At 38.3% G+C, this 17,853-nt stretch overlaps 1 protein-coding gene across 1 annotated transcript in view; it reads left to right on the top strand.

Moving 5' to 3' along the window:
- Positions 1-17,440, top strand: part of LOC107725067 (G protein-activated inward rectifier potassium channel 4-like) — a 25,985-nt gene extending 8,545 nt beyond the window's left edge. The window contains exons 2-4 of the mRNA XM_016534210.1: positions 3,671-3,753; positions 5,366-6,242; positions 16,124-17,440. Of these exons, the coding sequence (XP_016389696.1) occupies positions 3,691-3,753; positions 5,366-6,242; positions 16,124-16,464 (1,281 nt within the window). The 5' untranslated portion in view covers positions 3,671-3,690 and the 3' untranslated portion in view covers positions 16,465-17,440. The remainder of the gene's footprint in view (positions 1-3,670; positions 3,754-5,365; positions 6,243-16,123) is intronic.
- The last annotated feature ends 413 nt before the right edge of the window (positions 17,441-17,853 follow it).

The raw sequence follows: 17,853 nt of genomic DNA, 5'->3' as shown, positions 1-17,853 counted from the left end.
TTTTTTTTTGGGGTGGGGGGGGGGGGGGGTTAACAGCACTGCAGTCTGATGAGAAATCTGCAGGTTTAGCAAATGAAGTGTCTCCCTGATCGCTGCGCTGATCTGCTCTAAGAGGCAATGAAGTAGGGGTAAGAGCATGTGCGAGGAACTCCGACAGCAGCTGAAACCCCCCACCAAACTGTACCATTAAAACACTAATTAGTATTGATACAAGTGCACGCCTGTGGTGTCTTTCTCACAGAAAAGAGACCACCTTTCACTGTGAAAAGAGGCTGAATTCGACAAATTATACAGTAGAATTTTTGCAGTGCAATTACAGCAGTCTGACAGCCACATGTCACTATATAAACATGATGCCCACATTCTCCACCATTAAAATATTGTGCCAGAATTACGCTCTGTTAACAATTCTCGTGCATGCATTGATCCATTCATTCAGACAGCACACCGTATAAGAAAACTCGACTGATTACTGCTACTGAGTCACACTGAAAATATGATTCCCCAACAAATGATTCAGTTGATTCTTTTTAGTGAGTAACTAGTGTAAGTCAGATTCCCAAACTTATGACTCTGATGAATCAGTTCTCAGTGTGACCAGAGTAGTCTGATTCTTTAACAAATTACTCATATGAACTGGTTCTTTTTAGTGAGTCAAAAACAAATGCCCAGTGCTGATTCCCAAATTAATGACTTACGATTTGGTTCTTTTTAGTGAATTTATAAAGTGTATAGGCCCACAGCACACAGATGTGTTATGTTGAACTTAAGGCTCATAAAACTCATAATAATGTGTAGTTTAAGATGCATTATTTTTGTTATTAATGTTTTATAAAAATAAAATCAATGTTACCATAGTTTTGATTTAGAATTATTTATTATCTTTTTTTTAATTTTTTTTTATCCATTTTCTATTTATTGCTAAGCTGCATTTATTTGTGTGCATTTATGCTGTTACAAGTCAATGCAAGTAAATGCATAATTTACATGATTTGATGTGCATAATTTATATTGTTTTACATTTATTTCTTATGCATTTCCCCCCCAGACATTTCTTACTCGAATGTATTGATGGAATCATTGAAGAGATTGTTACGGAACCAGAACCAAAATCATTGAATGTAAGCTTGTGTCTTTGTCTCTCTCTCTGCTGCGTCCCCTGTCTGGCTTGCAACCAGACTCCAAAACCACAAAAAGTATGCTACTCTAAAAGCTTGATAAGGAGCTTGTTACCTCTTCAGAACAGCAAGATAAGCAGGAGGGAACAGACTCTGCTCTGGCTCACCTCACCGGCGTGCAACCTTCAAAGTCATATGGAGTTGCACAGGGACCGTTTTGTCATAAAATGTGGAAATGGCAGAGGAGGGGACATTGAGGAGGCCTGCTGTCTGCCTGTGATGTATTCTCCATGTGCATCTCGGATGCGGGTCACGTCAGTGTGCCCTTTCACTGCAGACCTGTCAGTCAACACTGTATTCCTGAGTGGATGGCGGCTCTGACGTGCCATCTGCACGCAAGCAGGGCCGTGCAAATAGGGATGAGTGATGTCACTGCAGTAGAGTGGAATTTGACAAATAAGAACAAGGTTCAAACAAAGGACTCGAATCTCCAGTGAGGCTGAACTCCAATTCCTGTAAAATGTTCACTACTGTTGAGTTTAGCTGTTTTGCAACAGGGATTCTTCCTAGGATGCACTAATTAGCCAGAGATCAGCTGTTGCCCAAAACAGCGCCAGGTTTTGTCCGTCTAGCTCTACAAGGTTCTGATTATCTCATTCCCCCACCGTGAGGGTTATTTTCTCTGAGCTGAATACGTGTGTGGCCATCACAAGGCATGGAATAGAAATATGCACCAGCATTTGTGGTAATTTGCTCCCGGTGGTTCATTGGTTCACCTGATAACTCTACATTGATTTACTCTCCTAGCTGATCAATACCTATTTTAAGGACTTTTTTGGAAAAGGCAGTGGGGGATTTGTAAAATATACCTCTAAATAGGCTGTACTTTCTCTTTCTGGTTTTTACTCTCTTCTTTTTTACACTCTATATTTCAGAGGAGAATCTGCCATTATTTGCATGAAAGTTATTTAACTATTATCATAGGCAGCTTTCAGAACACTTACATGGCTAGCATGACATGCAGATGAGCTGTTGGGGATCATGGGAGTATTTCACTGTCATTAGGCACCTTATGTAACCGATTAGCATGACATTGCAACAGCTGCACAGGTGCAGTGTGGGAGTGACCAGGATCTGGAGCTGAATCATTGCTTAATGCACCATGTCATAACATCTGAAAGCTAAACTAACCAAAATCCAGTTTTCCATACAACAAAGCATAGGTACAGTAAGATGTAGCCTACAGCACCTCCTCCAAAATCTAGTGAATGTAGGAACCTGTTGAGGCACCATTAACATTTCATTTGTCTATTTTTTATTTTTTTATTTTTATTGGTTTTATATTTTATTTTATTTATCCAGAGTTGAGAAACTTGCAATTCTTCTGAAATGCAGAAAGGTTTCAATTAAATAGTCACAATTCATTTAAAATGGACTACTTCCAATTCTAGTATATTTGTATTTTTTATGCCTGTAACGTCATATTGTTAGCTTAGCGACATGCTAACAGCAGACTCTGTTGAAGTCACTTGTGAGTCGTTTGACACAGAGATGCTGCCCTAAACAGACCTTTGCAAATCAGTTACGCATGAGATTCAATTTCAGTTTGTATGTTGTAAACAGCAAGACAGCTCAGTAGGTTTTGAAACAAAGCCTATGTGCTTCTTTTTGTCCTACGCTGCAGCAGTACTTTCTGTTCAGGCCCTAGCCTGGCTCGATAGATTTGACAGGTGAACACTAAATGTGTCAGAATGGAGAGGAGTGCGCAGAGGTGCTCACCCAGGTTGGCGTTCCTTCTGTGTGTATGAGGGAGAGTTTGACTGGATGATGGAGACAGCAGCAGCAGCTTTCATGGCATGACGGTGCTGATGCAGTTAGTCTTTAGGGAGCGGGGAACAGCTGAGACTGCCAGCCTGTTTTAGGCACAAATTAAACTCAATCCGCACGCTCAGAAAGTACATGTCCCTTGTGAGCTTTGATTTAATCCTTCAAGTGACCATCAAAGATGTTCCCCTAAAGGTGTCTGAGTGTGTGTGGCTTGCTCCATCTCAAAGTCATGTCGCATTTAAAAAGACACTCTATTTAATGTGAGAACCTGAGCAGTCAGGTTTAGTTTTCCTGAACTAAAGCTTTCCCCGTGGCGTTTGACATAATAAATATGTTTACTCACCTAATTGGGAGGGTGAGATCGTGAGTGAGACATTAGCTGATGAGATTAACCCTGATTTTGAATGCCCCTTGTTTGCTCGAGTGAATCTGTAAACAGTGGTAATCCTAAAACAACCTATTCAATATTCCGATAGGGCACAATAAATCCATGTAATGACATTGATCCATCTGAACGGGATAATGGTAATGTATCAAGGCTTAAAGTGGTAAATCCCAAGGTTCACTGAATGAGCATTCATTAAAGATCACTCAGTATTTTCCCCCTCATTAAAAGTACTACTTTTGAAAACATGTTTAAAATCATAGCGTACATGATTGTTTGCTATAATTTCTACAAGAGCAATTATGTTATTTTATTCTTTTGTGTTATCTGTCTGTTTCAGGTTTGCAGTCGAAGCTGAGGATGGCAGGAGATTCCCGCGTCCACATGGACCACGACATGGAAATAGGAGTGACTCCAAAGGAGGTCAGTTGTCGCCAATATCACTTTCAACTTCAGTAATGTTCCGTAATAAGGAATATACTGTAACCATGGAATAGAACAACAAGGCTGCAGCATTTAGAATATACAACAAAAATTAGAAATGTATTTATTTATTTCGTGTTTTTAATATCTTTTAATCATTAACCCATCAAAAAAAAGTTCAGTCCAGTGGCCTTCAAATAAATCATAATGTGGACAGTCAAAAAACAAGGAGCAAAAACAATGGGTGATGATGTGAATGGCTTAATTAACCAAGACATTTGGACAATAATTGTAACTATTTACCATTTTTAATCAAACATCAAACTATTCTTAGAGGCCTTATATTCTCAATGACAGTACATTGTATAGCGGTCAATAAACTGTTAGGGTCATTATATAAAATAGTTGATTACACAATGCTCAATCAAGTATTTCAGGGAGTTGTGCAATAATCTAAATATAAAGACATATTTATAACACTGAATATGGTATGTATAATTTATTTAAATGTATGAATTTAAATCATTTATTTAAACTTATTTAATTTATGCTAAATGCATATTTCATTTATGACTTAAATGATGAGGAATAGTGAATATAATAGCTAACTTGATCTACAAAGTTGGAGGCACACCAAATACTGGTGTACAAAAAAGTGTTGGTTTTATTTGTTGGCCAATATTTGGCTTTATCTGACAGAAAATAGGGGGCCGCAGGTGTGTACGCAGCAGGAGGTCTCTATGTGTTCCAGTTTCTCATAAGCACTTTAAGGCTTTCCTATAATTGACTGCCACCACCACCATGATACCACGTTTCAATTAACAACCAAGCACACTCTTCCACAAAAGGAAAGATTACGTGCCAGTGCGTTCTTGTCTCATGTGGAGGGCATGGTGTTATGGACTTGGGAGGGGGCAAAGATTCTTATCTGGGCTTGCCAGTGTCCCATGGGGAAGAGGAAGGTAATGGGGGAAGTGTCCCATGGAGCTGGTGTAGAACATGGAATCAGAAATGGACTAGTGCCAAGATAGAGAGAGCATAGGATAGAGAGTGCAAGAGAGTCATGGGAGTGAGAAAAAAGAGCAGCAATAGAAAAAAGAAAAATCCACCAGTACTGTTATGTTGCAGTAATCTGCATGTTCTGTATGCGCAGAGACATACTGCGACAATGTCATGACAGTTGCAAAGATATCGGAGCACTTACATTGTTAGAAAGGAACAGTATGAACATACCGATGCTTGATGTTGGCAACTGTGCCATCCACACTGTCATTGTCTGGCTTACGGCATCTTAGTGAAGAAATAGAAATGGCAGATGGGGAGCTATTGATCTGGCTTGCAAAATATGTTGAATGATTGCAACACCAGAGGACCTGTAGGAAGCATCAAATCCTGCATGTATTATGCCTCCAGCAACCAACGGTCTCCCTAGCAGACTCCCCAACACTGATGCTTAATATAGGTCTACAGGTTCAGACTTGCTGATATTGTAGCCTGTTTTATCATCATCAGTATTTTGAATTGAGACCTTATTCAAGAAGACAGAGCTCAGCAAAGATTTCTATATCACACTGATCTTGAATTTGTTCCTTATCTCTTTACCTCCTTACAGCAGGTGAAGAAACTCCCCAAGCATCTGAGGGAAGCACAAATCCCCACAGATCGCACACACCTCATCTCTGATCCTGTTAAGAAACCCCGCCAGCGCTACGTACAGAAAGACGGCAAGTGCAATGTTCATCACGGAAACGTTCAAGAGACATATCGCTATCTCAGCGACCTCTTCACAACACTCGTCGACTTACGTTGGCGCCTCAGTTTCTTCATTTTCACCTTGGTCTACGTGGTCAACTGGCTCTTTTTTGGGTTTTTGTGGTGGCTTATTGCACTAATACGAGGAGATCTTCTACACGCCGATGAGGAGGGCTGGACCCCTTGTGTTGAAAACCTCAACAGCTTTGTCTCTGCGTTCCTCTTTTCCATTGAAACTGAGACCACCATTGGCTATGGCTATCGTGTCATCACAGAGAAGTGCCCAGAAGGGATTATACTTCTATTGGTGCAGGCCATCTTGGGGTCCATTGTAAATGCCATGATGGTAGGCTGCATGTTTGTAAAGATCTCGCAGCCCAAGAACCGAGCAGAGACGCTGATGTTCTCCCACAATGCCGTGATCTCAGTGAGGGACAGCAAGATGTGCCTGATGTTCAGAGTGGGTGACCTGCGGAATTCGCACATTGTGGAAGCGTCAATCCGTGCTAAACTCATTCGTTCACAGCAGACGAAGGAGGGCGAGTTCATACCGCTCAACCAGACGGACATCAACATTGGCTTTGACACAGGAGACGATCGCCTCTTCCTGGTATCGCCTCTCATTATCTCCCACGAGATCAATGAGAAGAGTCCTTTCTGGGAGATGTCCCGGGCACAGATGGAGAAGGAACAGTTTGAGATTGTCGTCATCTTGGAGGGCATGGTCGAAGCTACAGGTATGTTCTCCTTGACATCAAGCAGTTCAACTGTTGACCTGAAAGTGTCATAGTCTCCATGAGTAAGAAATGACAATTTAAAGCAGAGGTCTCAAACTCAATTCCTGGAGGGCCACAGCTCTGCAGAGTTTAGCTCCAACCAGCTCCAACTCACACCTGCTTGGAAGTTTCTAGTAATCCTGAAGACCTTGATTAGCTGGATCAGGTGTGTTTGATTAGGGTTGAAGCTAAACTGTGCAGAGCTGTGGCCCTCCAGGAATTGAGTTTGAGACCACTGGTTTAAAGCTTTGCATTAACCCTAGCAACTATCAGTCTTTCGGAATGGCTTCAAGGAGCAAGTTGCGTATTAACTGCCAAGCTCTGTAGAGCAGTTGACCTCAATGAATTTTCCATTATTTTTTTGCGGTAAGAGAGAGACTTAGAGGTCAGTCATTTAAATATACAAAACTGCAACACATTATTCATTTGCTGACAATGCTGAGTCATCCCTTCTTAAAGCATGCTGACTGCACAAAATAACATTGAAGAACTGACAAGAAGATAAATGTTTCAATATTGATGCTAAGACTATATTTCCAACACATGAGTCAGGGTGGGTTTGAGAGCCTCTTGTTGTCTGGCTTGCCATGTCCTTGCAAACCTGTCCAGGCTGGATTTGTGGAAAGAGGTGAAAGGTGATGAAAGTACTCCGGGTATGTTCCACTCTGCTGGAGGGGATCTTTTGGAAAGCTTATTGGAGCAAAAAAAAAAATTTTTTCCACTCTTCATTTTAATAAACATTGTTCCAGTTCTCAGGTCATTGATACTCAATAACAGTCAGGCAGTTCAATGAGAAAACTGTTTTTAAAATGTCTTTGAGACCACAGTTTCGGTATTATACTTTAAGACATTTGGACTAATACACAATCCATAACAAAACAGAGAGCCCAAGGTGTTGTGGCATTCAAATTGATTATTAATAATGCTGTTGATGTGGAGTTACTGTGGCAGCCCTTGCATAGTTTATTCAGTCTGCATCTATTTTTTAGTCTGTTACCTTAAAAATTAGTCATAGTCCGCTTAAAATAATGAAATGCAAATGCATTTAAGCACGGTTTGTACAAAGTTAACCGATACTAGTTTGATACATAGCCTTCAACAGCAAACATGCAATCTGAATATATGAAAGTGGATGAATTATCTAGATATCTTATTCTCGGCTACTGTTTGGTTGACCTTGCTAAAAACTGTGCAATATTGATTTGAGTAGATCTCCTTATTCTCAGGGCTGTTTAGGGAATAAAGAGCTCTCTATTGTCTAATGTGTCTACACTAATTGCAGATTCATTCCCAGGCTGAAACATTTCCCATGCTTTATCAGATATCTTAGGTGAATGTTTGCAATTCAAATTATTTATTGGGCGTTTGTCCAAAGAGAACTTGCACTGCTAATTGAAATCCAATTCATTATACATGCTTCCCTGTGAAGGCATCGTGTTTTGTGCTTATTTTGCAGTGAATACCAATGAGGACTCAACAAAGAAAAGGTGAAAAGCATTGTAAGATGACATTTTCATGCATTCATAATGCAAAAATTTATATGTTTGGAAGTTTTTGTACCACAAACATGCAATTGTTATTGACTGAAATATCCAAGGACCTAATGGAGAGAATTTAATCTTACACTAACCTTGCTCTGGGCCCTAGACAATATGACATATGCCATATGACATATCAGCAGTCTCCTCAACCTTCCTATCACTTTGAAATGTTTTCCACTTTCCACTGTGGAGATGTGCATACGTAAGCACGTCAATAGCTATGGGCTATGGTGCCATTGCTCTACTGAAGTTGTGTAAATTATGCCTTTGACAGATTACCAGGTATAGATCAGGGTGCTATTGGCCAGGATAAACCTACAAATAGGCTCGCTGGCCTCTCTCAGATCGAATTCTACTCCCACTTGCTAATGAGGGATGATGGCTTCCTTTTGATGTGCGCTAGAGCGCTAATGACCTGGTGAGTCCAATAAGGTCACAAACAACTTGATGTATGATTTGTAGAATACAGCAATGTTTTAATTTAGCCCTGGCATGTGTCAGAGATGATTGACAGCTGCTTTGGTCTAGTCTATTATTTTTACAGTACTGAGGGTCAGGAGCTCTATAGTGATTCTCTTGAGTACTGCTTGCAATTTGCATGAACGTGATGAGACTCTAATGATGGTTAGTCTGATGTAATTTGCATCATTTAATTGTTGCAACAAGCGGTTTTCATTTTAGAAATGCCTGATCTTGAGTGATATGATCACAAACAACAGCTTTTCCCTAATGAAAGGTTCATCCCACTGCAGAACATGATATATTTGATCCATTCTTTTCTAAAAGCTAGTGAGCTGACTACATAGGCAGAATTGTAAAGCGTCACAGACACGCTTCTGGAGCAAAGGCACTTTGATTATGCTACTTTCTAAAATGTTTTTTTTTTTGGAAGCATGAGAGGCAAATTGCTGAGAAGGCAAATGCAGTGCAATGAAATATTGATTATAAAAATACCTATTTGGAAATAAGCAAATAGTTAAAAACTGATTTTGTTTTACCATAAATAAATAAAAAAAACACTTTAAAATATATTGAGAGTCAAGTCTCTGGTGCATTTCATATGCATCTGCACTAAGTCTGATGCATTTGTATTACTTCCAAACTAGCCATTATGCAGTACAATTAATGCTGAAACTTTAGCAGCAGGTCACAAATGTCTATCAATATGGATTTAAAATCAATTGGTGTTAGTGACCAAAGATCTGGATCCTATTATAGACAAATAACCTGTCACTGAATGCTTGTCTTCTTGTCAACATAATGAATGCCTGAAACGCAGCAGCCCATTGAGTGCTCATAACCAACGGCATCTACTAAATATGTCCGGTGGCTTATCTGTGTTTTTAAGTAGCGCCCATTAACTTTCCATTTATTTTGTTATTAATGAGTCTCAAACCCATAGATAAGAACTTGCTTTGAATTAATGTTCTATAACTAATATAGATTTTTAAAGGCCAACTTTATGAGGTGGTGTTTTGATTAAGAGAGGAAATGTGGAGGCAGTTTGAAGTTTATTGATGTGTGCTTGAGCGGTTTAAATTTTAACACTGACTATTAGTGCTGGATTTTCATTTAAAGCTCAAACAAACCTGTAGAGAGCTCTACCGTCCTCTAAAGGCAGTGATTTTCAGTCCTTGTGTCTTTGCCACTCATGAACCATTAGATAAGTGCTTGTTCAGTAACAATATAATTAGTGGATTTTTTTTTTTTTTTAAAGATTTGTTTAAATACCCAGGCTTATTACATTGTATTTGTTATAGAACTGCTCTCTTTTAAGTATACTAATCCATGCACACTGAGAAAAAGACTTCCAAATACATATAATTCATAATGATGTATGTTAAAGCTAAATTATAAAATTGGCAATGACAAGGAACATAGAATTGTGGAAGGTTTTCCTGCATGGGAACACAGCAGCTCCTATAATGGTGCTTCTTATCATAGGAAAAATGATAGTACTCATATGTGTCAGCAGATTTCAGTGTCACCGTTGTTCTCCACAAATAGACTTAGGAACCCCTGGCCTTGAGGTGATGTGCCCTTATTTATAGATTTGAAAAGCATCTGTGCACAAAACCGGCCATTGCTAGGTTATTGAGATCAACATACCCTCTCCACGTCTTTGTCTTTCACTCAAACTCACTCACACACACACACACACACAGAGAGAGAGAGAGAGAGAGAGAGAGAGAATAACACAATGCTAAATATGCCATACTCAAACCTACACACTCTTTTAGCTCTAAAACATGTGACACAAAAGCAGAGGGAGTCAGAGAGACTCTCAGAGCATTGAGTTCGTTTTGAGTTTCAATCAGTGTCAATTGGTTTTGCTTCAGGACCCAGATTTTACATCAAGTAGGTGAACCAACACTGTACCAAGTAGTCTATATATATATATATATATATATACAGTATATATATATTTTTTCCAGTTTTCCCCAATTATGTTTTGCTTAATATATATATATATTCCATATTTACTAAAAGTACATTTTAGTGAACTTTTGTGAATAAATGAATATATAATATCATATATGAGCAATATCACACTCGAACCCATGTGATATCACTCTATATCAGCTCAGCATGGCTCTGATTCAGCCGTAAGTAATCACAGCCATTCTGATATAGAGCGATATCGTACAGCTACAAGTGTAATATTGCGTTTATACAACAGTTCGACGGCACAAGTGTGTAAATAAATAAGAAACAACCACTGATTCAAATCTCAGTTTGACAGTTTACCAGCTGAGCTCAAGATCCGTTACTAATTCGAAAACGTCACTTTAGAACTTTAGTAACAAAGGAACGTTGAGTTGCTTCATTGAAAGCTTATTGTATGTTCTCCACAAATAGACTTACCCACCCCTGGCCTTGAGGTGATGTGCCCTTATTTATAGATTTGAAAAGCATCTGTGCACAAAACCGGCCATTGCTAGGTTATTGAGATCAACATACCCTCTCCACGTCTTTGTCTTTCACTCAAACTCACTCACACACACACACACACACAGAGAGAGAGAGAGAGAGAGAGAGAGAGAATAACACAATGCTAAATATGCCATACTCAAACCTACACACTCTTTTAGCTCTAAAACATGTGACACAAAAGCAGAGGGAGTCAGAGAGACTCTCAGAGCATTGAGTTCGTTTTGAGTTTCAATCAGTGTCAATTGGTTTTGCTTCAGGACCCAGATTTTACATCAAGTAGGTGAACCAACACTGTACCAAGTAGTCTATATATATATATATATATATATACAGTATATATATATTTTTTCCAGTTTTCCCCAATTATGTTTTGCTTAGCTAGAAATGTTTGTTTTTGTTTTGTTTTATTTAGTTTTTTGTAGTCTTTAAAATGTATAGTTTATTTTTAGCTGTCCCCAATTATGGAGAGAGATGGACTGAGCGAGTGTGATTACCTGCATCTGATACAGCATTCATTTTTAAGATCAATCTCATATTCACAATAAAACATTAGTTTGAATGTCCGCTGAGGAAAGCGATATCTTTGTCTTACTGTCCTTTCATCTGTTAAGGGTGATTTCCGATGACAGCGCTGCTCACTGCATTTGTTGGCTGCATCTTACAAGCTGTTGTTGAAAGTAAAAACAACTTCCTTGTTTCAGTCTCTTTCAATATAAAAATATTTACTGCGGACTCACTCAGAAAAACAGTCTTTTGTTGCCATCTAATAGCAGAATAATGAAATTAAAATCACCATCACGAACGAGAAGGGGGAGGCTGCAGACCTGGAGCAGGCAGATATGTTGTTCCTGATGCATCCAGTAGGGGAGGGTGTACAGTATGAGCAATCAGAACAGACCAAGCCTAGCTGCAGTCTTTAACTTTTTTGGTTAAAAATTATCCAAAATCAATTTTTGACCAAGTACATAACCAGCAAGTGTTCAAAACTCTCTCCTTACTTTAGCCCGATTCACAATGTTAAGCGTTTAATGATGTGTTCTAATTTGAATGGTACTGGTAGGTTTCAGCGGGAAATACGAGCTTGCCGCCATTCAACTTTGCGTTATTAGGTCACGTCTGTATACATAAAGAAGGAGTCCCGGCCAGTAGGCTATATCGCATGTGAGGATACTGCACGTGGCGGATCATTTAAATAATTATAACCTTTTCTCACAGCAGATGGAATAAATTTATATTTTGATGGCGGATTGTAATCCAGAAAGGATTATGTGTTAATAAAACACATGTAAGTGACTGAAATTAGATTATATTCCAGTTTTAAATGCATCTGATTACAGATAGCCTACGTGGGATTACACAAGATTTGTATTTCAAAGAGAACCAGTTCTAAGGAACATTTGCTTTTGGGGTTAAAAGAAGTTTCATTATATGAAATTTGAATGGTATGACAATTAGAGATTAGATTGTACAGAAATTGAAATCTACAGGTAACGCTAATACACACTAATTCCGCAAATATCTGCAATTGCAGGTTTCAAACAGAGATGGCGACAAAGAGGCAAAACTTACGGACTGCTGCTTTAAATAATTGCGAAAGTTATTGGTTTTCATCAATCATGCAACTTTGCAACATTTATAATTAAATGAGTAGCTAAGGGTCAATGTGAATTCATTTCAATATGTCAGTGTTGAAATATTGGTCTATATAATTTATATCGAGAGACCATTAAAGTAGGCTACTTATTGACAGTCAGTTAGATGTAAGTAGTAACATTTGCATGTAGATATTTTTGTTGCACCAAAAAAGTAAAGCACGAACGCGCACACTGTTTCTCAATACCAAATACTATTATTAAATACTACTCTTATTTATATAAATATTAGGTTACACTTTATTTTAAGGTGTCCTTGTTACTGTGTAATTATACATATAAGTACTGAGTAATATTAATTAACTACATTTACTTACTATATGGTTAGGGTTAGGATTTGTGTTTGGCCTAGGGTTACTTGCATGTAATTATGCATAATTGTTATTATAATAGTAAGTACATGTAACATGTGTAACAAGGACACCTTAAAATAAAGTGTTACCAAATATTATTTATTGAATAATAATATTTAGTACACAACAACAGCCATCATAAAAGTTGCTAAACAATTCAAAAGTACAAAGGCAGCGCTCTAATACAGCAATACATTTATATAAACATATAAAATTATGAGACCTCAGCCAAAGCTATTTGCTCTGTAACAAATAATAGATTAATGAAACTAAAAACTTGGCGAATATCTCATGGGTGGAATGACTTCTCAGTAGGGATGTAACGATTCACTCAACTCACGATTCGATTCGATTCACAATTTTGATTTCACGATTTGACTTTCTCGCGATGTTTTTAACAAAATGAGATTGAAGACATTATACAGTAAATGAAAAGGTGTCGTTATATTAGGCTATTGCTGCACGTTTCTTTGTGAAATTGAAATATTACAAAACTAAATTGAAATTTTAAAACAAACCGCAAATCAAACAAGTTACACAATTAAAATAAATATCTTAATATGAACAAACTACGGCTTTGCCTGTGCTCTTTCCATTTAAAATTAGAGGCAACCACTGGATTTTAATCATGATCCAAACAAAGATGCAGCATAAATGCAGCATGAGTAGTTTTCAGTCTAAATTAGACTGTATAATTTCGGAATTTAAAGAAAAAACAGAATGGTCTGACTTTAGTTTTGTGAAACTATACTACATAAAACACATCTGAACGAAACAGCAGACGAGCTGAATGAGACGCAGATTCACTCTCTGACAGCAGGTGGCGCTTATGAACAGCAGTGATACAGTGTTTCCTTGGTTACCGCTGTAAACAAAGCAGCTGCACGCTACTTTAATATGCATTGTTCAGAGGCAAGATGAAAAGAAAATACCAGTAAACTTTTCTAAAGATAGTCAGTTCTCCTCAGAGATACATTCATATGAACTACTACTCCAATTGTATCACGATTTGATTGGCATCTCAACCGATTTGAATCGTTACATATTTGAATCGATTTTCAATTTATATAGATCGATTCGGTCAAAATCGAGGGGTCGAGGGTCTGTTCATATAAACTTCCCTCGTCCACTTCATGAAGTGGAACGCACTTCAAAATGGCTTAGGGAAGTTTGCGAGTGCGTGTCTAAAAGTGGAGTGGAACGCAGCCTGGGTAGTGTGTCAATGTGCCTAGTAGCAGCGTTTGAGCTGATCTACTGCATTTGGGGAAGACCCTTGTTGAGAAACATTTTTGTTTCATTCTCAACTAAGGTTTTTTTTTCTACGCTATGCTTGATACATATGGAAGCGTTGTTGATTGAATTGGAATCTTCGTTGGTAGCATTGGCAAGTAGGCCTACTAAAGTCTACCTGTTTGGTTCCCTACCATGGAGTTGCTTTAAGGACTGCTTTGATGCTCTACAATACGGATTATAATTGTGATTCAAGGACAACGGTTAGGCCTACTTCATTCGTCGTTCACAGTTTAATCAAGATGAGTACATTTTTGATCTCAGATGAACAAGTGGTGTTTGATTGATATTATCGCTGTTGTGTTTGGTGCAAAATGTGCATTGTTTTCTCTACTATAATTTCAATTGAAAGGAATACAAGTTAAAAAAAATACTTTTGTGGCTGCCTTATTTTATTAAGTAGAATTAATCAACGTTTATGTTGGAAACTCACCCAAAATCAGATATATAAATATTATTGGTTTAAATATTAATCTGAGTGGTTATAATATAATATTGGCCAATAATTCACTGCACAAAACACTATAGCTGACACAAACCCTCTCTATCCTCAGTAAAAGATTTTAATGTAATGCGGGTTGTAATTTCGTTTACCTTGCATAGTTTTTGTTCAAGGTTTTTCCTGATACATGCATGTCACATAGCCTGTTCATATCAGCATCTGCCTAATTGCTTTGGTTCCTGTAAAGTTACAGATGAATTTGCACCACAATAGCATAGAGTGTGACTGGATGCATGACATTCGACATCAACAATAAATAATCTGTTAAGGGTCTCCTACCTTTTTAAAAGAATCTTTTAAGACTATTTATTTTGCTACCAGTGCATAATTATATTATGATTTGCAGGTTACTTTTTGTAATTAGCGTTTACTGACCAGCCACACATCTTTGGGTCTTGACGCACCTGTTGAGAAGCACTGACGTAGATTGTGATACCGTTGGCTTTAAATGCTCGCATGGTTTAATTCTCTATAATCTGAAATTACAGTTTTACCTATAATATATGGCATCACTGAGTATTATACCTATAAACATGAGGTTTTGGTCTTGTTTTATTCTTAATGTTTTGCTAAAACATAAATGCAGGGATTAACAAGGACTTTTCCGTAATTACAGGTCTACACTAAAATTACTGCATGATTTTGAGTTTCCATGATCCCATTCAAGGCAAAACACAAATCTCTGTACCAAAGTAGACGGGACATGCATACAAATTTGGGGAATTTCCTTTTTGTCCTCTAGCTGTTTTAGAGTGTGTATAATTTGCTCACGTGAAAAGATAATGATCATCTTGATTGACGGATATGGAAGTGGGCGGCACACAGCACATTATGTCAGCTTTACATGACATCTTGAAGTCATGGGGCAACTATTCTGTATCACACTGTGTTCAAATAGCTGTAACTGAAGACACACATAGTTACACACTGCACCAAATAGAAAATGAAATATGCCATTTGATCATTGTAATCCCTTTGGCTTCCAGCTCATGCTACAATAATGTCATGCACCCAAAACTGCTCAGAAAAGGAAATGTAAAACATTCAGCCTTACAAACAAATTCATCCCAAATTCATCTCACAATTGGTGAAGAGTCTGAAAACTGTAAGCAGACACAGCACTCATGTGGAAAATGAGTCATTCATTGACTCATTTACTATATATTGAATTTCTTGAAGTCTTGTTTTATTGGAATGTTCTTTTTGTTGGTTCAGTCTTTTTTGGTGAGCGTATATATATTATATTATTATTATATATTATATAATGGAGGGCATACAGTAATTTAGTATTGTGAAATGCAACTCACGAACTGATACAGCCCATATTTCACCGCAAAAGCTTGTTACTCCAATATCATCTGACCTGTACAGCACTGTAAACACTGAGAGCCTGTCTCATAAATTATTTCTTTCTCTCCCTCTCCCCCCACCTTCATTTCTGTGTGTGTGTGTGTGCGTGCGTGCGTGCGTGTGTGTGTGTGTAAAAAAAACCTTGTGCACATGTTCATGTGTTTTTGTATGCACCTGCATGTGTGTGCGTCTGTGCCCATATTGTTCTCCACGTATCCAGGCATGACGTGTCAAGCACGCAGCTCCTACCTGGACTCGGAAGTGCTGTGGGGCTACCGCTTCACCCCGGTGCTTTCTCTGGAAAAGGGCTTCTACGAAGTCGACTACAACAACTTCCACGACATATACGAGACCAACACCCCAACCTGTAGCGCTAAAGAACTGTCCGCTCGATTAAAAGAGAGTCCGCTTCTCCCTCACCTGCCGCTCCTCAGTCCCGACCTCAGGCAGCACACAGACCCTTTCTCCAGCCAAACCACACAGGACGAGCAGGAGAAAGACGACGAGAAGCCTGCAGAGACCAACAACGGCTCTGCCAACCGCTTGGAGGAGAACCCTTGAGTTTGTAGAGACTGGCAAGCTTCTTTCCCCTTGCATGGAGAGATATCCTTGCAGTACCCATGCAATACGACCCCTGATTCCTCTAGCGAGCCGAGCTGATGTGTAGATCGAGGTTAGACGCACAAACAGATGAGAATCCGTATATTTATACAGTATTGACACCTACACATACTCTATTTTAGCTTAATAAACGCTGTTGTGCAGATTTTCATGGTATCAATCAACTCCCTGTACCTCAAGGACGAAATAGTAGCCATATACTGTACACAATGAATGACTCAGAGGTAAAACCCCTTAAACTAACCATAGCAAATCAGCTTTAATAGAATCCCAATGCAAACACAACGCTTGCGTGTTTAACCACGGCGAAGGCCCGCGGTGTTGGTTTCTTTAAGCTTCTCTATTGTATGTTTTATCTGCATTATAATTATGCATTATAATTATCAATTTCCCCCTCATATTGAAGTGCATGTGTTTGAATTTAATGCAAGATGGAAGCTGGAAAATGTCAGACTAAAGCACAACCGCTGCAGTGGCAGACGTATGGTATGAAAACCTGCAGTACACTAAAATAACGGCGACGAATGGAAATATTGCACATGCATTGTCTCTGTGAAGTTCAATCTTGGCCGGTCCACGCTCCTGGACTCGTATTTCGTCTCTATCACATTTGATTTGTGTGCAAGTTTGAGGCCACACGCGTGAGACTGTCAGTCGCATTTCCAAGCGGTCCGAAGAACTGTGTTTCAAAGCATGAACCCTAAGGCAAGTTCTATACACTTTCTAAACAGGGTATTTTCTAAGGCATGCAGACTTCAAAAACACAAATGCTTTCTACAAAAATTGTACAAATAAATGATGGGTTAAGGTGAGAGGAGAGCTTCATTCACCGCAGAGACAACGGTGCAGTATTTTAAAGATGCATTTTAGAGGGAACTCACCTATGGCAAGTCATTTTCATAGAATAATATTATATGCAGGCTATTTACATAAATAAAATACATAAAGAAACATATAAGTGACTACTGTTGTTATTTTGTGGATTTTCTAAATGCACTATAGGGTAATTGTATATACAATATATAAATATATAAAATATTTTTAATATAAATTTGAAACCTTCAAGAAAAATGTGAATGTAGAAAATCTACACTCAAATCTGGCTTGCAACACTAGTTTAGTTTACTTTAGTTTATTTTTGTTTTGTTTTGTTTTGTTTTTTTGTTTTTTGTTTTTTTTTTGTTTTGTTTTTTGTTTTGTTTTGTTTTGTTTTGTTTTGTTTTGTTTTGTTTTGTTTTGTTTTGTTTTGTTTTGTTTTGTGTGTATCGATGTGTAATGGTTCCTGGACAAACAGACAGTTGCAGATGCTGAGAGAAGTTTTCTGTTTGG

This window comes from Sinocyclocheilus rhinocerous, unplaced genomic scaffold (assembly GCF_001515625.1).
Source record: "Sinocyclocheilus rhinocerous isolate Xijiao unplaced genomic scaffold, SAMN03320098_v1.1 scaffold336, whole genome shotgun sequence".
NCBI classification, from domain to species: Eukaryota; Metazoa; Chordata; class Actinopteri; order Cypriniformes; family Cyprinidae; genus Sinocyclocheilus; species Sinocyclocheilus rhinocerous.
Note: the sequence above shows the minus strand (reverse complement) of the source record. Positions and strands in the feature narration are given on the sequence as shown.